At 52.9% G+C, this 22,424-nt stretch overlaps 1 protein-coding gene across 2 annotated transcripts in view; it reads right to left on the bottom strand.

Moving 5' to 3' along the window:
• SCAP (SREBF chaperone) overlaps positions 1-22,424 on the bottom strand; it is a 107,410-nt gene that overhangs the window by 33,253 nt on the left and 51,733 nt on the right. For both annotated transcript variants that reach the window (XM_083186584.1, XM_083186585.1), the window contains exons 3-10: positions 10,310-10,433; positions 6,211-6,368; positions 5,831-6,051; positions 5,564-5,669; positions 5,267-5,439; positions 2,640-2,766; positions 2,449-2,561; positions 2,269-2,363 (exon numbers count right to left, since the gene is read on the bottom strand). In XM_083186584.1, coding sequence (XP_083042710.1) covers positions 2,269-2,363; positions 2,449-2,561; positions 2,640-2,766; positions 5,267-5,439; positions 5,564-5,669; positions 5,831-6,051; positions 6,211-6,368; positions 10,310-10,433 — 1,117 coding nt within the window. The remainder of the gene's footprint in view (positions 1-2,268; positions 2,364-2,448; positions 2,562-2,639; positions 2,767-5,266; positions 5,440-5,563; positions 5,670-5,830; positions 6,052-6,210; positions 6,369-10,309; positions 10,434-22,424) is intronic.

Here is a 22,424-nt window from a genome sequence, read left to right as displayed (position 1 = left end):
CTCCCCCTAGTGTCAGTGCATGTCCTCGTGTTCTGCTGCTCCTCTTCCTGTGAAGAATGTCTCCCACCTGTACCTTCCTCCCTCTAGTGTCAGTGCATGTCCTCGTGTTCTGCTGCTCCTCTTCCTGTGAAGAATGTCTCCCACCTGTACCTTCCTCTAGTGTCAGTGCATGTCCTCGTGTTCTGCTGCTCCTCTTCCTGTGAAGAATGTCTCCCACCTGTACCTTCCTCCCTCTAGTGTCAGTGCATGTCCTCGTGTTCTGCTGCTCCTCTTCCTGTGAAGAATGTCTCCCACCTGTACCTTCCTCCCCCTAGTGTCAGTGCATGTCCTCGTGTTCTGCTGCTCCTCTTCCTGTGACTAAGGTCTCCCACCTGTACCTTCCTCCCCCTAGTGTCAGTGCATGTCCTCGTGTTCTGCTGCTCCTCTTCCTGTGAAGAATGTCTCCCACCTGTACCTTCCTCCCTCTAGTGTCAGTGCATGTCCTCGTGGTCTGCTGCTCCTCTTCCTGTGACTAATGTCTCCCACCTGTACCTTCCTCCCTCTAGTGTCAGTGCATGTCCTCGTGTTCTGCTGCTCCTCTTCCTGTGAAGAATGTCTCCCACCTGTACCTTCCTCCCCCCAGTGTCAGTGCATGTCCTCGTGTTCGGTTGCTCCTCTTCCTGTGAAGAATGTCTCCCACCTGTACCTTCCTCCCCCTAGTGTCAGTGCATGTCCTCGTGTTCTGCTGCTCCTCTTCCTGTGAAGAATGTCTCCCACCTGTACCTTCCTCCCCCTAGTGTCAGTGCATGTCCTCGTGTTCTGCTGCTCCTCTTCCTGTGACTAATGTCTCCCACCTGTACCTTCCTCCCTCTAGTGTCAGTGCATGTCCTCGTGTTCTGTTGCTCCTCTTCCTGTGAAGAATGTCTCCCACCTGTACCTTCCTCCCCCTAGTGTCAGTGCATGTCCTCGTGTTCTGCTGCTCCTCTTCCTGTGACTAAGGTCTCCCACCTGTACCTTCCTCCCCCTAGTGTCAGTGCATGTCCTCGTGTTCTGCTGCTCCTCTTCCTGTGAAGAATGTCTCCCACCTGTACCTTCCTCCCTCTAGTGTCAGTGCATGTCCTCGTGTTCTGCTGCTCCTCTTCCTGTGAAGAATGTCTCCCACCTGTACCTTCCTCCCCCTAGTGTCAGTGCATGTCCTCGTGTTCTGCTGCTCCTCTTCCTGTGACTAAGGTCTCCCACCTGTACCTTCCTCCCCCTAGTGTCAGTGCATGTCCTCGTGTTCTGCTGCTCCTCTTCCTGTGAAGAATGTCTCCCACCTGTACCTTCCTCCCTCTAGTGTCAGTGCATGTCCTCGTGTTCTGCTGCTCCTCTTCCTGTGAAGAATGTCTCCCACCTGTACCTTCCTCTAGTGTCAGTGCATGTCCTCGTGTTCTGCTGCTCCTCTTCCTGTGAAGAATGTCTCCCACCTGGACCTTGTTAAAGCCCTTGATATATGTGAAAGTTTCTATCTTAGTAAATTTACCCCTTAGTGCCTAATTCAGCACAGATCGCTATTTACTGAATCCGCCTATAAATTTCCATTTACAAAGCAGTCACAGTTTGATTGAGTGGAAGTCGTCATTCCTGCGTAGAAACATGGCGGTTTATGGGAGTGGAGTCATGTGCAGGAGTTTTTGGGGTCCATAATGTCAGTGCTGCCCACTTCCAGCTCATCTCAGCTGCAGATTAATGGCGGCCTCAGACATATTCACAGATGGAAAGTACCCTTCCACGTTCCGGGAATTGTGCATGGATCTGCGAATGGATCGTTATTTTCGATGCAGTCACAATTTCGCACTGGGCAGCAGCTTTCTGATTGAAGTCAACGGCTTTTTCTCTGATTAGCGATCCGTTCCGAATTAGGCCCCTTATTGGATACCCCCATTCAGTTTGACTCCATGAAATGACATCGACCAATCACGTACCTTCACACATTACCAATTCTGAGGCAACACAAGAAACGTTATATTCCGGTGCGGTTTATAACCAGAGACAATCGCTCAGTATACAGCTGTATCGCTGCAGCTGGGGATTCTGGGTATGACCCCCATGTATTAATGAGATGCACTAGCATCACTGTGTGAGCAGGTTAGCGGGAATACCCAGCACACCGGGAGCATTCGGGCGCACTGCGTACACAACCTCACGGTGATATATTAATACCGACACGGATCAATAACAGCTATAGCACATACAGGAAATGTCCAGATGGCCGGTGACACAGAGTGGGACTCTGTAATAAGGGGTTACCTGAATGGCAGGAACCAGGGTGAAATAACCGATCAGGATGATCCCCAACTCTGTAGCCATGTTCTTCATGATGGACCAACTCTCATTACTCAACCCTGCGGGCACAGGACAGATGAACGTGGGAACACAGCCGGAACCACTTCTAAACGACCACAACACATTCCCAGCCAGCTCGCTCACCTTGTGCTATACGGAGCTTAACCTCAAGGTCCACCGGAGTGGACACAACAGATTTCGTCAGCACCAAAACGTTTTCCAAACCGATGACCACAACAAGGTAGGGGAAGATCTCTCTGCGGGACACAACAGGTAAGTGAGGACTTTCCCACAGTGTGACAATGACACACCCCGGGCTAATGGCTGGTACATACCCGCCATTGAGGGTCGGCGTCAGTCCAAAAAGAGTGCAGAGTCCCACGGACATGAGCAGCGAGCTCAGGACCGTCACCACGGCCGCCAGAGCTAGGCCCCATTTGGACTTTACCAAGTCAATCTTCCCTAGAAAAAAATAAATCAAAACTCGTTTTGTATATGGTCAAATTATTTAGGATTTCATATCCCAAAATGCATTTATAATTACTGTTGGTTTATATCACAGGTTCTCAAACTCGGTCCTCAGGACCCCACACAGTGCATAGATTTCCCACAATTACAGCTTAATGATGATGCAGGTAAAACATGTAATGCCCGATTTCCTGTTCCGCCTGTCTCATCCTATACACGGACTTGATAAGAAGAGCTCCGCCTTGGAATCAGGAATTGCCACATTTCCAAAGTGTTGGGTTTCGCTGATCCCCTGCCCAGTTATGGGCAGAACGGGAATTGTCCTGATCGCTGCCAAATGTGCGGGCCCTTAAGCCGGACACAAACTATATATAGGGGCCAGCAAAGCAAATGTAGAACATAATGACCACAACCTCTGTAAAATTTGTTGCATGATTGCGGCTTCTTTAAGGTAAAAAGCACGACAAGGAAAAAGGTTGGTGACATAGACAGGTCTGGTGTTTACACAGGTAACCCGTATAATAGGAACATTGTGCCGAGTCTTCCTGTATTATTATTACTGATTATTTATAACGGTGCCTCGCTGTGTACTGTACATATAAATACACACCCTAGCAGGGACTAGTAATGAGCAGGGTAACTGGTGCGGGAGACACGTCCTGGCTGGTGGTGGTGGGGTGACACGTGCCCGGGCTGGGGGAAGGGAGATGTGTCCTAGCTAGTGCGGGGGGTACACGTCCTGGCTATTGCGGGGGGTACGCGTCCTGGCTAGTGCGGGGGGGGGGGGGGGGGTACGTGTCCTGGCTAGTGCGGGGGGGGGGGTACACGTCCTGGCTAGTGCGGGTGGGGTACGGGTCCTGGCTAGTGCGGGGGGTACGCGTCCTGGCTAGTGCGGGGGGTACGCGTCCTGGCTAGTGCGGGGGGGTACGCGTCCTGGCCAGTGCGGGGGGGGGGGGGGGTACGCGTCCTGGCTAGTGCGGGTGGTGGGGTACGCGTCCTGGCTAGTGCGGGGGGGGGGGGGGGGGGTACGCGTCCTGGCTAGTGCGGGGGGGGGGGGGGGGGTACGCGTCCTGGCTAGTGCGGGGGGGGGGTACGCGTCCTGGCTAGTGCGGGGGGTACGCGTCCTGGCTAGTGCGGGGGGTACGCGTCCTGGCTAGTGCGGGGGTTATGCGTCCTGGCTAGTGCGGGGGGTACGCGTCATGGCTAGTGCGGGGGGACGCGTCCTGGCTAGTGCGGGGGGTACGCGTCCTGGCTAGTGCGGGGGGTACGCGTCCTGGCTAGTGCGGGGGGTACGCGTCCTGGCTATTGCGGAGGGTACGCGTCCTGGCTATTGCGGGGGGTACGCGTCCTGGCTATTGCGGGGGGTATGTGCCATGGCTAGTGTGGCGGGTACGCATCATGGCTAGTGGGGGGGTACGTGTCCTGGCTAGTGCGGGGGGTATGTGCCATGGCTAGTGTGGCGGGTACGCATCATGGCTAGTGGGGGGGGTACGCGTCCTGGCTATTGCGGGGGGTACGCGTCCTGGCTATTGCGGGCGGTATGCGTCATGGCTAGTGTGTCGGGTACGCGTCCTGGCTAGTGCGGGGGGTACGTGTCCTGGCTAGTGCGGGGGGTATGTGCCATGGCTAGTGTGGCGGGTACGCATCATGGCTAGTGGGGGGGGTACGCGTCCTGGCTATTGCGGGGGGTATGTGCCATGGCTAGTGTGGCGGGTACGCATCATGGCTAGTGGGGGGGTACGTGTCCTGGCTAGTGCGGGGGGTATGTGCCATGGCTAGTGTGGCAGGTACGCATCATGGCTAGTGGGGGGGGGGTACGCGTCCTGGCTATTGCGGGGGGTACGCGTCCTGGCTATTGCGGGGGGTATGTGCCATGGCTAGTGTGGCGGGTATGCATCATGGCTAGTGGGGGGGTACGTGTCCTGGCTAGTGCGGGGGGTATGTGCCATGGCTAGTGTGGCGGGTACGCATCATGGCTAGTGGGGGGGGTACGCGTCCTGGCTATTGCGGGGGGTACGCGTCCTGGCTATTGCGGGGGGTATGTGCCATGGCTAGTGTGGCGGGTATGCATCATGGCTAGTGGGGGGGTACGTGTCCTGGCTAGTGCGGGGGGTATGTGCCATGGCTAGTGTGGCGGGTACGCATCATGGCTAGTGGGGGGGGTACGCGTCCTGGCTATTGCGGGGGGTACGCGTCCTGGCTATTGCGGGCGGTATGCGTCATGGCTAGTGTGTCGGGTACGCGTCCTGGCTAGTGCGGGGTAACCGCGCCCTGGCTAGTGCGGGGGGTACGCGCCCTGGCTAGTGCGGGGGGTACGCGCCCTGGCTAGTGCGGGGGGTACGCGCCCTGGCTAGTGTGTGGGGGGGGTACGCGGCCTGACTAGTGCGGGGGGGGGGGGTACGCGGCCTGGCTAGTGCGGGGGGCGGTGTACGTGTCAAGGCTAGTGGGGGGGATGGGGTACGAGTCCAGGCTGGCGGGGGAGTCGCGCACTTACTGGTGGAGAAGTAGATGTATGCGAACAGTATGAAGTAGGTGGTGACCAGAGGAATCAGCTCTGCGATCCCGATCTCCTCCTTGAAATGGACGTGGACAATGTTCTGCCCTCGGGAGGTGCTGTTGGTGCTTGGATAGAGCTGTCGGAGACGAGACCTCAGGCTACTCAGGAATCTATCAGACAGAGCAGAGATACCCAACGTGTTACACAAGCAGACAGCCTTACGCACCATCTGTCAGACATGACGGCAAACAGCGGCTTTGTGCAAAGGTTCTGCTCATCCTCCACACGACTTACTTTGCATCATGCGTGCGCAGGGCCAGTGTGACGGTGTACGACACGATTCGCTTACGGTTGTACAGGCTGATTCCGCTCTGCTTCCCTGGAACGCCAAAAAGTAATTCTGCGGGACAAAGAGAGAGGATAAAATAATCCGACCAGAACTGGGGGGACACTGAGAACAGCACCCAACACTGTATTCCCCAATAAGGGATTCATATACACCAGTCACATGCTACAGAATGGGTGGGCACACATCTAACGGACTATGGATATTCCTCCAACCTCTAAGTGTGGCCGAGGTCTGCAGCGTCTTGGGCTCATGTTGCTGAATGGTCCGAATAAGATCTGGGTCGTTATTGAACTGCTCGCGGCTGTTCTGCCAGAAGTTAGCCGGTGACAGCAGGAGGCAGCCATGTTCTGGTAGTCTGTTCCGTAGCTTCTTCAGTCCTGGCAGGAGGTCGGTCACCTGCAGACACACGTCCTCCAGGCTCTTCTCACTGGTCCTGCAGGGAACACACAACAGAAACCGGTTATCTGTCTGTGCCCAGTCAGATGTGGTGCTATGGGTCCTATATCTGGTTACTGGGCGCCATATTCCATTGGTCGCTTTTGAAATTCTTTCCAGGGGTATGTGGGCTGTTTAGGACGTAAGCTGCCGTTACCTCTCTCGCAGAACATGGTTACGGATCTCCTCCACTAACTGGAACACTCGGGAGAGAGGGGAGCGGAACACATCGACAGCCAGGAAGTTCTTGTCCCACGGAGACACGACCCCTTTCACCAGGACTTGCTGGATGTAGGCTACGGGTAAGCCGAGATACTGCGGGGAAAGGTTTCCATATATTATACATGTACATAGGACTGTGCCATATTATGTCTTGCAGAGATAAGAGAACGGTGTGCATGCTACAAATCATGATCTACGGAGTGGCGCAGGTCTATCCTGGCATGTGCAGGTGGATTACAGCGGTGTGCCATCAGATGCCTTATGTCAGAGGCTCCACCTTGGTGCAAACACAAACGTTGGTCCTGACTGCACGGCCGTCAGCTCCCCAGCTAGACCTGCTGCACACAGAAATGACAGGCAGAAGGTAAGCTGTCTCTTGTCTGCCGTATAGTAGTAGTCAGCTCCCCGCCCTCAGGACCGGCGCTCACGTCTGCAACAAGGCGGAGCCTCGGACACAGGGCAGCTGATCGCCTTCCGCTGTGATCCAGCCGCACCAGGGTACTCACCACCTGGAATACGGCACTGACCCCCAAATAGAAACATCAGGGTGATCATTACAACACACCCACAATGACTATAGGCTCACGTTATACTGAAGACTGATATGGAGCCATTGGAGTGAATTGCTACAAGTGACCTGCTGCTCACCTGGTGGCTGTGGAGTAGCAGTGTCTTTGCCTGGCAGCATGGGGAGGCAGGGTGTGAGTGTGTGTGGGCGGAGTCAGAGGCTCTGATAGGCTATTAGCCTATGACTCCACCCAGCGTTATAGACACACTCACACATTGAGTGACAGATGTAGCCAAATATATAAGAGATGGTGCCTGTTATATGAATACGGTGCCTGTTGTATGAATACGGTGCCTGTTGTATGAATACGGTGCCTGTTGTATGAATACGGGGCCTGTTGTATGAATACGGGGCCTGTTATATGAACACGGTGCCTGTTATATGAATACGGTGCCTGTTGTATGAATACGGGGCCTGTTATATGAATACGGTGCCTGTTATATGAACACGGTGCCTGTTATATGAATACGGTGTCTGTAGTATGAATACGGGGCCTGTTGTATGAATACGGGGCCTGTTGTATGAATGCGGTGCCTGCTGTATGAATACGGGGCCTGTTGTATGAATATGGGGCCTGTTATATGAATACGGGGCCTGTTGTATGAATACGGGGCCTGTTATATGAATACGGTGCCTGTTATATGAACACGGTGCCTGTTGTATGAATACGGTGTCTGTAGTATGAATACGGGGCCTGTTGTATGAATACGGGGCCTGTTGTATGAATGCGGTGCCTGCTGTATGAATACGGTGCCTGTTGTATGAATACGGTGCCTGTTGTATGAATACGGTGCCTGTTATATGAATACGGTGTCTGTAGTATGAATACGGTGCCTGTTGTATGAATACGGTGCCTGTTATATGAATACGGTGCCTGTTATATGAACACGGTGCCTGTTATATGAATACGGTGTCTGTAGTATGAATACGGGGCCTGTTGTATGAATACGGGGCCTGTTGTATGAATGCGGTGCCTGCTGTATGAATACGGTGCCTGTTATATGAATACGGTGCCTGTTATATGAATACGGTGTCTGTAGTATGAATACGGGGCCTGTTGTATGAATACGGGGCCTGTTGTATGAATGCGGTGCCTGCTGTATGAATACGGTGCCTGTTGTATGAATACGGTGTCTGTAGTATGAATACGGTGCCTGTTATATGAATACGGTGTCTGTAGTATGAATACGGTGCCTGTTATATGAATAAGGGAGCACAATACCTCATCTGGAGATGTCACTATATTAGTAACGGTTATTAACTCTTCCAGTGCCAACGTTGCCGTGAGAGCCGTGCAAAATATCCGCTAAAAGGGTCAGCGCTGTAGTGGAGGAATATGAATCACTTTAGTTATTGCCTGCAATTGATCCGCGTCCGCTCACCACACTTTATAAAATCAACTCCACGCCCACGTGGATACTGGGGGTATGACGTGGATACTGGGGGTATGACGTGGATACTGGGGGTATGACGTGGATAATGGTGATATGACGTGGATAATGGTGATATGACGTGGATAGTGGGGGTATGACGTGGATACTGGGGGTATGACGTGGATACTGGGGGTATGACGTGGATACTGGGGGTATGACGTGGATAATGGGGGTATGACGTGGATACTGGGGGTATGACGTGGATACTGGGGGTATGACGTGGATAATGGTGATATGACGTGGATAATGGTGATATGACGTGGATAGTGGTGATATGACGTGGATAGTGGTGATATGACGTGGATACTGGGGGTATGACGTGGATACTGGGGGTATGACGTGGATACTGAGGATATGACGCGGATAGTGAGGATATGACGCGGATAGTGGGGATATGACGTGGATAGTGGTGATATGACGTGGATAGTGGTGATATGACGTGGATAGTGGTGATATGACGTGGATAGTGGTAATATGATGTGGATAGTGGGAGAAATGTGTGTGTGGTGCTTTATACTTACCTTCCTCCAGCACGGCCACCGCATCCATCAAATCCACAGATGGGCAGTGTTCAGTCACCCTCCTCCGGCAGTCACTCCCGGCGCCAGCGTTCAGTCCCCCTCCTCCGGCAGTCACTCCCCGGCGCCAGCGTTCAGTCCCCCTCCTCCGGCAGTCACTCCCCGGCGCCAGCGTTCAGTCCCGCTTCTCCGGCAGTCACTCCCCGGCGCCAGCGTTCAGTCCCCCTCCTCCGGCAGTCACTCCCCGGCGCCAGCGTTCAGTCCCCCTCCTCCGGCAGTCACTCCCCGGCGCCAGCGTTCAGTCCCCCTCCTCCGGCAGTCACTACCCGGCGCCAGCGTTCAGTCCCCCCCCGGCGCCAGCGTTCAGTCCCCCTCCTCCGGCAGTCACTCCCCGGCGCCAGCGTTCAGTCCTCCTCCTCCTCCGGCAGTCACTCCCCGGCGCCAGCGTTCAGTCCCCCTCCTCCGGCAGTCACTCCCCGGCGCCAGCGTTCAGTCCCCCTCCACCGGCAGTCACTCCCCGGCGCCAGCGTTCAGTCCCCCTCCTCCGGCAGTCACTACCCGGCACCAGCGTTCAGTCCCCCCCCGGCGCCAGCGTTCAGTCCCCCTCCTCCGGCAGTCACTCCCCGGCGCCAGCGTTCAGTCCCCCTCCTCCGGCAGTCACTCCCCGGCACCAGCGTTCAGTCCCCCTCCTCCGGCACTGGACAATGTACGCAATTAGCGCAGCGCCGCTGGGGGAGCAGGGAAACCATGTGATGCTCCTCCATTAGCAATACGCTGAATTACATACATTGCTGGCGCCGGGGAGTAACTGCTGGAGGAGGGGGGACTGAAAGCTGCTGCCGTTGAGTGACCGTCGCCCGCGGGGATCGCTGACCGGAGGACGGTAAGTATAAAAGCAAGCACCCACCACCCTGCTCCCTCTGCCACCCACCACCCTGCTCCCTCTGCCACCCACCACCCTGCTCCCTCTGCCACCCACCACCCTGCTCCCTCTGCCACCCACCACCCTGCTTCCTCTGCCACCCACCACCCTGCTCCCAGTCTGGTTTCACGGCGGTGGCTGACAACGTGAAACGAAACAAGCACCAATGATCCTTTAAAAGTCAATTAATTGAAGCTTCGATAAATACTGCGCTCAAGAAAAGACCGGTCGCTGTGATCAGTGCCGGCATGTTTAGCGGATACTTTGCACATCTCTCACAGCACCATTGGCACTCACAGGGTTACCGATCCCTGCCGGACACAGATAACTGCACCCCCCCCCCCCCCCAGCTGTATTCCTGGATGTGTCAGTGAATTCATGGTACCAAGGTCAGTAATCAGATCCTTCCCTTGTAGATAACATCACACGTGGACAGATAAGAGCGGCCCCAGCCAAGGCCACGTCCAGGAATTATCTGATCACTCGCTGGTGTACTGGGATGTCCTCACACAGGCCAGCGGCGCCTCTGCGCATATATATATACATACATACACACATTATATCAGAGAGACTGGATGTATAACGCCGCTCACCCAATCCGGCCGCTCGCTGAGGGTGTCAGGGCTCACATCAGCAGGAGGGGGAGCGTAATCCTTCACAGGGGTGATGTACTCCACTGGTCCGGTCCCGGGCAGAGGGAGCTTTAACAGGGGGTAACTGAGAGCAGGGGAGAGAGAAGGGAGGGGACAGTGAAACAGAGAGAGAAGGGAGATGAGGGGGAGAGAGAAGGGAGGGGACAGTGAGACAGAGAGAGAAGGGAGATGAGGGGGATAGAGAAGGGAGGGGACAGTGAGACAGAGAGAGAAGGGAGGGGACAGTGAGACAGAGAGAGAAGTAAGGGAGATGAGGGGAAGAGAGAAGGGAGGGGACAGTGAGACAGAGAGAGAAGGGAGATGAGGGGAAGAGAGAAGGGAGGGGACAGTGAGACAGAGAGAGAAGTAAGGGAGATGTGGGGGAGAGAGAAGGGAGGGGACAGTGAGACAGAGAGAGAAGTAAGGGAGATGAGGGGAAGAGAGAAGGGAGGGGACAGTGAGACAGAGAGAGAAGGGAGATGAGGGGAAGAGAGAAGGGAGGGGACAGTGAGACAGAGAGAAGGGAGATGAGGGGAAGAGAGAAGGGAGGGGACAGTGAGACAGAGAGAGAAGGGAGATGAGGGGGAGAAAGAAGGGAGGGGAGAGTGAGACAGAGAGAGAAGGGAGATGAGGGTGAGAGAGAGAAAGAGTGAGGAGAAAAGAGGATCAGAAGGAGGAACGGACAGAGAGAGAAGGGGGAGAAAGAGAAGGGGGAGAGAGAGAGAGAGAAGGGTGAGAGAGAGAGAAGGGTGAGAGAGAGAGAGAGAGAGAAGGGTGAGAGAGAGAGAGAGAGAGAGAAGGGTGAGAGAAAAGGGTGAGAAAGAGAGAAGGGTGAGAGAGAGAGAAGGGGGAGGGAGAGAGAAGGGGGAGAGAGAGAGAGGGAGAGAGAGAGAAGGGGGAGGGAGAGAGAAGGGGGAGAGAGAGAGAAGGGGGAGAGAGAGAGAAGGGTGAGAGAGAGAAGGGGGAGAGAGAGAGAAGGGGGAGAGAGAGAGAAGGGGGGGGGAGAGAGAGAAGGGGGAGAGAGAGAGAAGGGGGAGAGAGAGAGAAGGGTGAGAGAGAGAGAGAAGGGTGAGAGAGAGAGAGAGAGAGAGAGAAGGGTGAGAGAGAGAGAGAGAAGGGTGAGAGAGAGAAGGGGGAGAGAGAGAGAATGGGGAGAGAGAGAGAAGGGGGAGAGGGAAAGATAGAGATAGGAGGATAGATAAGAAGGGGAGAGAATAAAGAATTCATATCAAAATGACAGCATACAATAACACATTTATGTATATTTATCACTGATTCTGTGTGCAGATGAATCCATTACCATTGTAGAATAGAAGCCACCACAGTAACTCTATATATACACACACACACACACACACACACACACACACACACACACATCCTGTACATACAGACAGAGGCGACTGAGCAGCGGGGACACATCCTGTACATACAGACAGACGGCTGAGCAGCGGGGACACATCCTGTACAGGGATGCGGTCATTTGGTCTACTGCATTATGGTAGACAGTCATTAGGTCGAATCCATTAGGTCGACATGCTAAAAGGTCGACATGACTCTAGGTCGACATGGGAAAAGGTCGACATGATTCTAGTTCGAAAGGTCATTAGTTCGACAGGTCATTAGTTCGACAAGGTCATTAGTTCGACAAGGTCATTAGTTCGACATTGTCTATGTCGACATTCACAAGGTCGACATGTAGTTTTTCACTGTTTTTTGAGCCAACATGTGCCGACAGGCGGTATTTCATGCCCTACCATCCACTAGGGCGTGGTGGGAGAATAAAATAGTGTGCCGAGCGTAGCGAGGCACCGTGCCCGACGCATTGCGAGCGCAGCGAGCGATGCGAGGGGATGCAGTGCACTTTAAACTGTGTCCATGTCGACTGTGTTGACATTCAGGTAAAAAAACAGTGAAAAACCCCATGTCGACCTTGTGAATGTCGACATAGACAATGTCGAACTAATGACCTTGTCGAACTAATGACCTGTCGAACTAATGACCTGTCGAACTAATGACCTTTCGACCTAGAATCATGTCGACCTTTTCCCATGTCGACCTAGAGTCATGTCGACCTTTTAGCATGTCGACCTAATGGATTCGACCTAATGACTTTCGACCATAATGCAATAGACCAAATGATCCCAACCCCCTGTACATACATAGAGGCGGATGAGCAGCGGGGACACATCCTGTACATACATAGAGGCGGATGAGCAGCGGGGACACATCCTGTACATACATAGAGGCGGCTGAGCAGCGGGGACACATCCTGTACATACATAGAGGCGGCTGAGCAGCGGGGACACATCCTGTACGTACAGACAGAGGCAGCTGAGCAGCAGGGACACATCCTGTACATACATAGAGGCGGCTGAGCAGCGGGGACACATCCTGTACATACATAGAGGCGGCTGAGCAGCGGGGACACATCCTGTACATACATAGAGGCGGCTGAGCAGCGGGGACACATCCTGTACACAGAGGCGGCTGAGCAGCGGGGACACATCCTGTACACACAGACAAAGGTGGCTGAGCAGCGGGGACATATCCTGTACACACAGACAGAGGCGGCTGAGCAGCGGGGACACATCCTGTACACATACACAGAGGTGTCTGAGCAGCGGGGACACATCCTGTACATACAGACAGAGGCGGCTGAGCAGCGGGGACACATCCTGTACATACAGACAGAGGTGGCTGAGCAGCGGGGACACATCCTGTACATACAGACAGAGGCGGCTGAGCAGCAGGAACACATCCTGTACATACAGACAGAGGTGGCTGAGCAGCGGGGACACATCCTGTACATACAGACAGAGGCGGCTGAGCAGCGGGGACACATCCTGTACATACAGATAGAGGCGGCTGAGCAGCGGGGACACATCCTGTACACACAGACAGAGGTGTCTGAGCAGCGGGGACACATCCTGTACATACAGACAGAGGCGGCTGAGCAGCGGGGACACATCCTGTACATACAGACAGAAGCGGCTGAGCAGCGGGGACACATCCTGTACATACAGACAGAGGCGGCTGAGCAGCGGGGACACATCCTGTACATACAGACAGAGGCGGCTGAGCAGCGGGGACACATCCTGTACACACAGACAGAGGCGGCTGAGCAGCGGGGACACATCCTGTACACACAGACAGAGGCGGCTGAGCAGCGGGGACACATCCTGTACATACAGACCGAGGCGGCTGAGCAGCGGGGACACATCCTGTACACACAGACAGAGGCGGCTGAGCAGCGGGGACACATCCTGTACATACAGACCGAGGCGGCTGAGCAGCGGGGACACATCCTGTACATACAGATAGAGGCGGCTGAGCAGCGGGGACACATCCTGTACATACATAGAGGCGGCTGAGCAGCGGGGACACATCCTGTACGTACAGACAGAGGCAGCTGAGCAGCGGGGACACATCCTGTACATACAGACAGAGGCAGCTGAGCAGCGGGGACACATCCTGTACATACAGACAGAGGCAGCTGAGCAGCGGGGACACATCCTGTACATACAGACAGTGGCGGCTGAGCAGCGGGGACACATCCTGTACATACAGATAGAGGCGGCTGAGCAGCGGGGACACATCCTGTACATACAGACCGAGGCGGCTGAGAAGCAGGGACATATCCTGTACATACATAGAGGCGGCTGAGCAGCGGGGACACATCCTGTACATACATAGAGGCGGCTGAGCAGCGGGGACACATCCTGTACATACATAGAGGCGGCTGAGCAGCGGGGACACATCCTGTACACAGAGGCGGCTGAGCAGCGGGGACACATCCTGTACACACAGACAAAGGTGGCTGAGCAGCGGGGACATATCCTGTACACACAGACAGAGGCGGCTGAGCAGCGGGGACACATCCTGTACACATACACAGAGGTGTCTGAGCAGCGGGGACACATCCTGTACATACAGACAGAGGCGGCTGAGCAGCGGGGACACATCCTGTACATACAGACAGAGGTGGCTGAGCAGCGGGGACACATCCTGTACATACAGACAGAGGCGGCTGAGCAGCAGGAACACATCCTGTACGTACAGACAGAGGTGGCTGAGCAGCGGGGACACATCCTGTACATACAGACAGAGGCGGCTGAGCAGCGGGGACACATCCTGTACATACAGATAGAGGCGGCTGAGCAGCGGGGACACATCCTGTACACACAGAAGTGGCGGCTGAGCAGCGGGGACACATCCTGTACATACAGACAGAGGCGGCTGAGCAGCGGGGACACATCCTGTACATACAGACAGAGGCGGCTGAGCAGCGGGGACACATCCTGTACACACAGACAGAGGCGGCTGAGCAGCGGGGACACATCCTGTACACACAGACAGAGGCGGCTGAGCAGCGGGGACACATCCTGTACATACAGACCGAGGCGGCTGAGCAGCGGGGACACATCCTGTACATACAGACCGAGGCGGCTGAGCAGCGGGGACACATCCTGTACATACAGATAGAGGCGGCTGAGCAGCGGGGACACATCCTGTACATACATAGAGGCGGCTGAGCAGCGGGGACACATCCTGTACGTACAGACAGAGGCAGCTGAGCAGCGGGGACACATCCTGTACATACAGACAGAGGCAGCTGAGCAGCGGGGACACATCCTGTACATACAGACAGAGGCAGCTGAGCAGCGGGGACACATCCTGTACATACAGACAGTGGCGGCTGAGCAGCGGGGACACATCCTGTACATACAGATAGAGGCGGCTGAGCAGCGGGGACACATCCTGTACATACAGACGGCTAAGCAGCAGGGACACATCCTGTACACACACACAGAGGTGGCTGAGCAGCGAGGACACAGCCTGTACATACAGACAAAGGCGGCTGAGCAGCGGGGACATATCCTGTACATACAGACAAAGGCGGCTGAGCAGCGGGGACATATCCTGCACATACAGACAGAAGCGGCTGAGCAGCGGGGACACATCCTGTACATACAGACAGAGGTGGCTGATCAGCGGGGACACATCCTGTACATACAGACAGGCGGCTGAGCAGCGGGGACACATCCTGTACAGACAGAGGCGGCTGAGCAGCGGGGACACATCCTGTACACACACACACAGACAGAGGTGGCTGAGCAGCGGGGATATATCCTGTACATACAGAGGCGGCTGAGCAGCGGGGACACATCCTGTACATACAGACAAAGGCGGCTGAGAAGCAGGGACATATCCTGTACATACAGAGGTGTCTGAGCAGCGGGGACACATCCTGTATGTACAGACAGAGGCGGCTGAGCAGCGGGGACACATCCTGTACACACAGACAGAAGCGGCTGATTAGCAGGGACACATCCTGTACACATACACAGAGGTGTCTGAGCAGCGGGGACACATCCTGTACATACAGACAGAGGCGGCTGAGCAGCGGGGACACATCCTGTACATACAGACAGAAGCGGCTGAGCAGCGGGGACACATCCTGTACATACAGACAGAAGCGGCTGAGCAGCGGGGACACATCCTGTACATACAGACAGAAGCGGCTGAGCAGCGGGGACACATCCTGTACATACAGACAGAGGCGGCTGAGCAGCGGGGACATATCCTGTACATACAGACAAAGGCGGCTGAGAAGCAGGGACACATCCTGTACATACAGACAGAGGCAGCTGAGCAGCGGGGACATATCCTGTACATAGAGGTGTCTGAGCAGCGGGGACACATCCTGTATGTACAGACAGAGGCGGCTGAGCAGCGGGGACATATCCTGTACACACTGACAGAGGCGGCTGAGCAGCAGGGACACATCCTGTACACACAGACAGAGGTGGCTGAGCAGCGGGGACACATCCTGTACATACAGACAGAAGCGGCTGAGCAGCGGGGACACATCCTGTACATTCAAACAGAATCGGCTGAGCAGCGGGGACACATCCTGTACATACAGACCAGAGCTGTGGAGTCGGAGTCGAAGGAAATCTCGAGTACCTGGAGTCGGAGTCGGCAAACAATGCACCGGCTCCGAAAATTATAATTAATGACTTCTCTACTGTAAGAATAAAGACCAATGCATGCAGTGCCTCACGTAACCGCAAAACGAACACGTTAAGTGACCATAAAAAAGCATGCTTTTCATGTGCTTCACTATATGGCACGCAACGCACAATTCGGAGCACCAATACTTATAAATGTATTCTCCCTTGTAGTTTACAACTTATTTCCAAAGTTCAATAAGGTTTTCAATACCTCGTTGGTAGAAATCACCTGGTGTAGACTTGAAAAATTCATTCAACCAAGCTCTCCCACCATACGCACAACATCTTTTTATGCGGATGAAGATCTTGTTTCATGCGCGGGGTTGTTTGTTTACCTTGGCTAAGCCATTCCTTACGCTGGTTCATATTGATGTACAGGCACCATTTTTCGTCACCAGTAACGATTTGGTTATAGATAAGCTTTGTTTTTGTTCCCAAAACAACCAAATAATGTGGTTTTTATCTTTGAACTGGTAAAGTTTCTGTTCCTGAAGTTTATGCCTACTGCTACTATCCAGTCATTTAATTAATTAATAAAAAAAATTAATACAACTTTGTTTTCATTGTGTTTGTCCTTTGCTTTAACTGTTCAATACAGTAGACCAGAGGTTCCCAAACTGTGCGCCTAGGCTCCCTGGGGTGCCTCGGGACACTTGCAGGGGTGCCTCGGGTTGGTCGTCCAGGACCAATTAAAATTATTTATGATCAATTATATCTGGACAAAACCAGTGCTGGTGGCTGCCAATCATAAAATGTGTACAATCAGAACCAAATCCTGCCCTTTACCACATAACTGAATTTAAGAAGCACATATAAACACAATCTACTTATTTGACATATATTTTTTGGGGCCTAGGGGTGCCGTGGAAAAATTCTGATACTCTAGGGTGCCGTGATTAGAAAAAGATTGGGAACCTCTGCAGTAGACTGTTGGCTTCCCAGCCTCTAGTTTCTGTAGTAATAATATGTATGTTGCCTTTCTTTCCTTCAAGGAATGTATCAAATACATTCGCATATTAATACAGAGGAGTCGGAGTCGAAAGTATGAGGAGTCGGAACATTTATCTACCGACTCCACAGCCCTGATACAGACAGAGGCGGCTGAGCAGCGGGGACACATCCTGTACATATAGACAGAGGTGGCTGAGCAGCGGGGACACATCCTGTACATACAGATAGAGGCGGCTGAGCAGCGGGGACATATCCTGTACATACAGACAGAGGCGGCTGAGCAGCTGGGACACATCCTGTACATACAGACAGAGGCGGCTGAGCAGCGGGGACACATCCTGTACAGACAGAGGCGGCTGAGCAGCGGGGACACATCCTGTACATACAGATAGAGGTGGCTGAGCAGCGGGGACACATCCTGTACATACAGATAGAGGCGGCTGAGCAGCAGGGACATATCCTGTACATACAGACAGAGGCGGCTGAGCAGTGGGGACATATCCTGTACATACAGACAGAGGTGGCTGAGCAGCGGGGACACATCCTGTACATACAGACAGAGGCGGCTGAGCAGCGGGGACACATCCTGTACATACAGACAGAGGCGGCTGAGCAGTGGGGACATATCCTGTACATACAGACAGAGGTGGCTGAGCAGCGGGGACACATCCTGTACATACAGACAGAGGCGGCTGAGCAGCGGGGACACATCCTGTACATACAGACAGAGGCGGCTGAGCAGCGGGGACACATTCTGTATACACACACACACACACACACACAGAGAGGTGGCTGAGCAGCGGGGACACATCCTGTACATACAGAGGCGGCTGAGCAGCGGGGACACATCCTGTACATACAGACAGAGGCGGCTGAGCAGCGGGGACACAGACTGTACATACAGACAGAGGCGGCTGAGCAGCAGGGACACATCCTGTACACACACACACACAGAGAGGTGGCTGAGCAGCGGGGACACATCCTGTACATACAGAGGCGGCTGAGCAGCGGGGACACATCCTGTACATACAGACAGAGGCGGCTGAGCAGCGGGGACACATCCTGTACACACAGACAGAGGCGGCTGAGCAGCGGGGACACATCCTGTACATACAGACCGAGGCGGCTGAGCAGCGGGGACACATCCTGTACGTACAGACAGAGGCAGCTGAGCAGCGGGGACACATCCTGTAGATACAGACCGAGGCGGCTGAGCAGCGGGGACACATCCTGTACACACACAGACAGGCGGCTGAGCAGCGGGGACACATCCTGTACACACAGACCGAGGCGGCTGAGCAGCGGGGACACATCCTGTACATACAGACAGAGGCGGCTGAGCAGCAGGGACACATCCTGTACATACAGACAGAGGCGGCTGAGCAGCGGGGACACATCCTGTACATACAGACAGAGGCAGCTGAGCAGCGGGGACACAGACTGTACACACAGACAGAGGCAGCTGAGCAGCGGGGACACAGACTGGACACACACACACACAGAGGTGGCTGAGCAGCGGGGGCACATCCTGTACATACAGACAGACGGCTGAGCAGCGGGGACATAGCCTGTACACACACACAGACAGAGGCGGCTGAGCAGCAGGGACACATCCTGTACACACAGACAGGGGCAGCTGAGCAGCAGGGACATATCCTGTACATACAGACAGAGGCGGTTGAGCAGCGGGGACACATCCTGTACACACAGACAGAGGCAGCTGAGCAGCAGGGACAAAGCCTGTACACACACACACACACACACACAGACGGCTGAGCAGCGGGGACGCTCCTCTGTATATGGAAGACGCAGGGAATGTTGGGGCAATATTATAGGAAAGGGAAGGTATTTCCTAGCTGTATAGTGGAAAGCCCAATTAAGGGACAGAACATAATGCAGGTATAAATCTTTGCCTAGTTCCTGTGACAGAACTAACTTCAGATAACAAGTTTCACCAAAGTACAGTTCCATTGTTTGCTTTCTCTAACTAATACCCCCACAATGCACTGTGGTGTTGCCTAGCAGTAGGAAGGTGTGTAGCAGCATTACATTATAGGAGGCAGCACATATATTAACATCACACACACATTATATATATATATATCTATAAGATCGAAAAACCCAACCGCGCCTCACAGAGAGATGGCAGCACCTCTGAGGGGCCCCCTGTTAGACAGGACCCAGGGTTTAGAGATAAAGAAAGTGGGGTATCAGAGTGCGCCAATTCATTTGCATATACAACAGTATTGTTGAACAAACGGTAATTAGAAGCAGAATCTTAAAATAAATTTTTTAATCAGAATTCTTCCAAGAGATGATACAGGCCCAACGCGTTTCGTCAACAGCTTGACTTCATCAGGGGCATTGGAAGCAGAGTAGTACAAAGCAATTTCACACTGTAAAATCATAACAGATTGATGTCAATTGTACATAAAAGCAATATTAAAAATATTAAAAAATATAAGTAAATGAAGAACATGATGATGATAGAGGACATAACGTGAGGAGGAGGATAGCGGGAGAACCACTTGAAACCCTTGTTTATCGAGAAAGAGTCTCAGTGGCCGAAATATATTTATTTGGCACCCAATTTGTGGATCATGCATATATACCATCTTTTAGCTTGAACAAGAGATAAGAGAAAAACCACGGTGCGAATTTTCACAACATGAACGCCTATAGTCAGCTTGAATGGAAGGTGATAAAAGTAAAACCACGGTGAGAATTCTCACACTAATAGAAAAAAATTTTATTTTAATTAATTAATCAATCAGAGTCCCAATGAGGTAATTCGAGATATGACATACCTATAAAGTTCTTATTGTTTAATTAAGAAACATACAGCAGAGATTTTCATGCGAAAGGGTAAACCTTGGAAATGGTTCACGCTGAAAAGGTGGAATAAAAAAAAAATTTTTTTTGACATATGGAAATTCGTTTAGAATGATATTCCACTAAAATAAATCAAATATGACATACCACTAGGGGTCAGCAACATTGATAAAGCATCGCAATCCAATGATATCCAAAATTTAAAACGCAATTTCTTGGCATTTAAATTCAGTGTCTAATATACTGTAGTACACCAACTTTGTTCCATGTTTTCAAACCTTGTTTCATGCAGAAATATAATATATTTGTGTGTATTTCACGTGTGTTTGGATAAGGGATACTTTACATATACATTACACACACGCACACATACATATAGTCCCCTGTACTAGGTGCTGGCGTCAGAGTCCTGGATGCTGTGCTGTACAGCGCTGCAGAACATCACTATCTGTTGTCTATTGTCTAATTGATGAACTGTCCTGGAGTACATTGAAGCAGATGAGAGATAAAGTGGAGCACCAGCCAATCATCTCCCAACTGTCATTTTCAAACACACCAGCCATTGGCTGGTGCTTTATCTCTTCTCCAGGCTTAATGCATCAGCCCCATTGAGAGAGACGCGAGTGCATAGGAGAGCGTTGCTCAGTACCGGCATAGTCATCAGTCCGGTATTTCCAGTGTGTAACATGAGTGAGTGCGGTGTGAAAGGTGAGGAGTCTGACACCAGGAATTCCCCACCAGCACAATGACATCTTATCTATAGGAAGGGCCTATGCCAACCCTGCATGTATGTATCACCTGGGCAGGACAGGTGAACTCGCTGATCCCCCATAGCACACATGGAGTGATGTAATATATGGTGTGTCATTGCTCCACTAACACAAACCCACGGCCTCCTTCTACGAGGCTGGGATGACAAGCAATGCCTCCATGGCTACAAGTTTGTTATTTGTGAACACATTTTATCCTCTATGTAATGCGCTAGTCACTTTTCAACGTAGTCCCCGTCCCTTTCCACGCATGTGCGCCAACGCTTGACGAGTCAGACAAACCCGTCGGAGAAGAAAGCAAAAAGACCCAAATTAATCCTAATTTACTCTGCTTTTCTATAAAACTATTAGACAGTTTTAACCATGTCTAATAAAGGTTATATTTTATTGGTATGATTTATTTTCCTATGGTGAACCGCACCACAACACACTTTTCTTTCTATGTGTATATTGTAATATGATAGTGTCAGTGGTAGCACACCCCTGAAAGGTACTGGTTATCATTATTTATACAAATAGGGGGCCACAATATTCATCGTTTGACCATGATATTAATTCCTGTGCGGCAGACGCCCCCACTCTGTCTCTCCATGGATATTACCTGACCTCTAGATGTCTACTTTACTGTATGAGAACGTGGGGGCAAACATCAATAAAAACTGGAAAACTTCTTTACCGATAGAATAAGTTCCTGAAATGTAAATGTGCTGCTTTATGGAGCTAAAGAGACAATGTTCTAGTACCATCGCCTCTCCAAACAGGCTCAGCAAGTAGAGATACCTGTAGAGTGCAGCAGTCCTGGCTACCCCTATACCCACCCCTGTCTCCCGCACTCACCAGCAGGCTAGGATCAGCAAGTAGAGATGCCTGTAAGGTAGAGTGCAGCAGTCCTGGCTACCCCTATACCCACCCATGGCTCCCGCACTCACCAGCAGGCTAGGATCAGCAAGTAGAGATGCCTGTAAGGTAGAGTGCAGCAGTCCTGGCTACCCCTATACCAACCCCTGGCTCACACACTCGCCAGCAGGCTAGGATCAGCAAGTAGAGATGCCTGTAAGGTAGAGTGCAGCAGTCCTGGCTACCCCTATACCCACCCCTGGCTCCCGCACTCACCAGCAGGCTAGGATCAGCAAGTAGAGATGCCTGTAAGGTAGAGTGCAGCAGTCCTGGCTACCCCTATACCAACCCCTGGCTCACACACTCGCCAGCAGGCTAGGATCAGCAAGTAGAGATGCCTGTAAGGTAGAGTGCAGCAGTCCTGGCTACCCCTATACCCACCCCTGGCTCATGCACTCACCAGCAGGCCAGAATCAGCAAGTAGAGATACCTGTAAGGTAGAGTGCAGCAGTCCTGGCTACCCCTACACCCACCCCTGTCTCCCGCACTCACCAGCAGGCTAGGATCAGCAAGTAGAGATGCCTGTAAGGTAGAGTGCAGCAGTCCCGGCTACCCCTACACCCACCCCTGGCTCATGCACTCACCAGCAGGCCAGAATCAGCAAGTAGA

Source organism: Crinia signifera, chromosome 5, assembly GCF_055691185.1.
Source record: "Crinia signifera chromosome 5, ASM5569118v1, whole genome shotgun sequence".
Lineage (NCBI taxonomy): Eukaryota > Metazoa > Chordata > Amphibia > Anura > Myobatrachidae > Crinia > Crinia signifera.
Note: the sequence above shows the minus strand (reverse complement) of the source record. Positions and strands in the feature narration are given on the sequence as shown.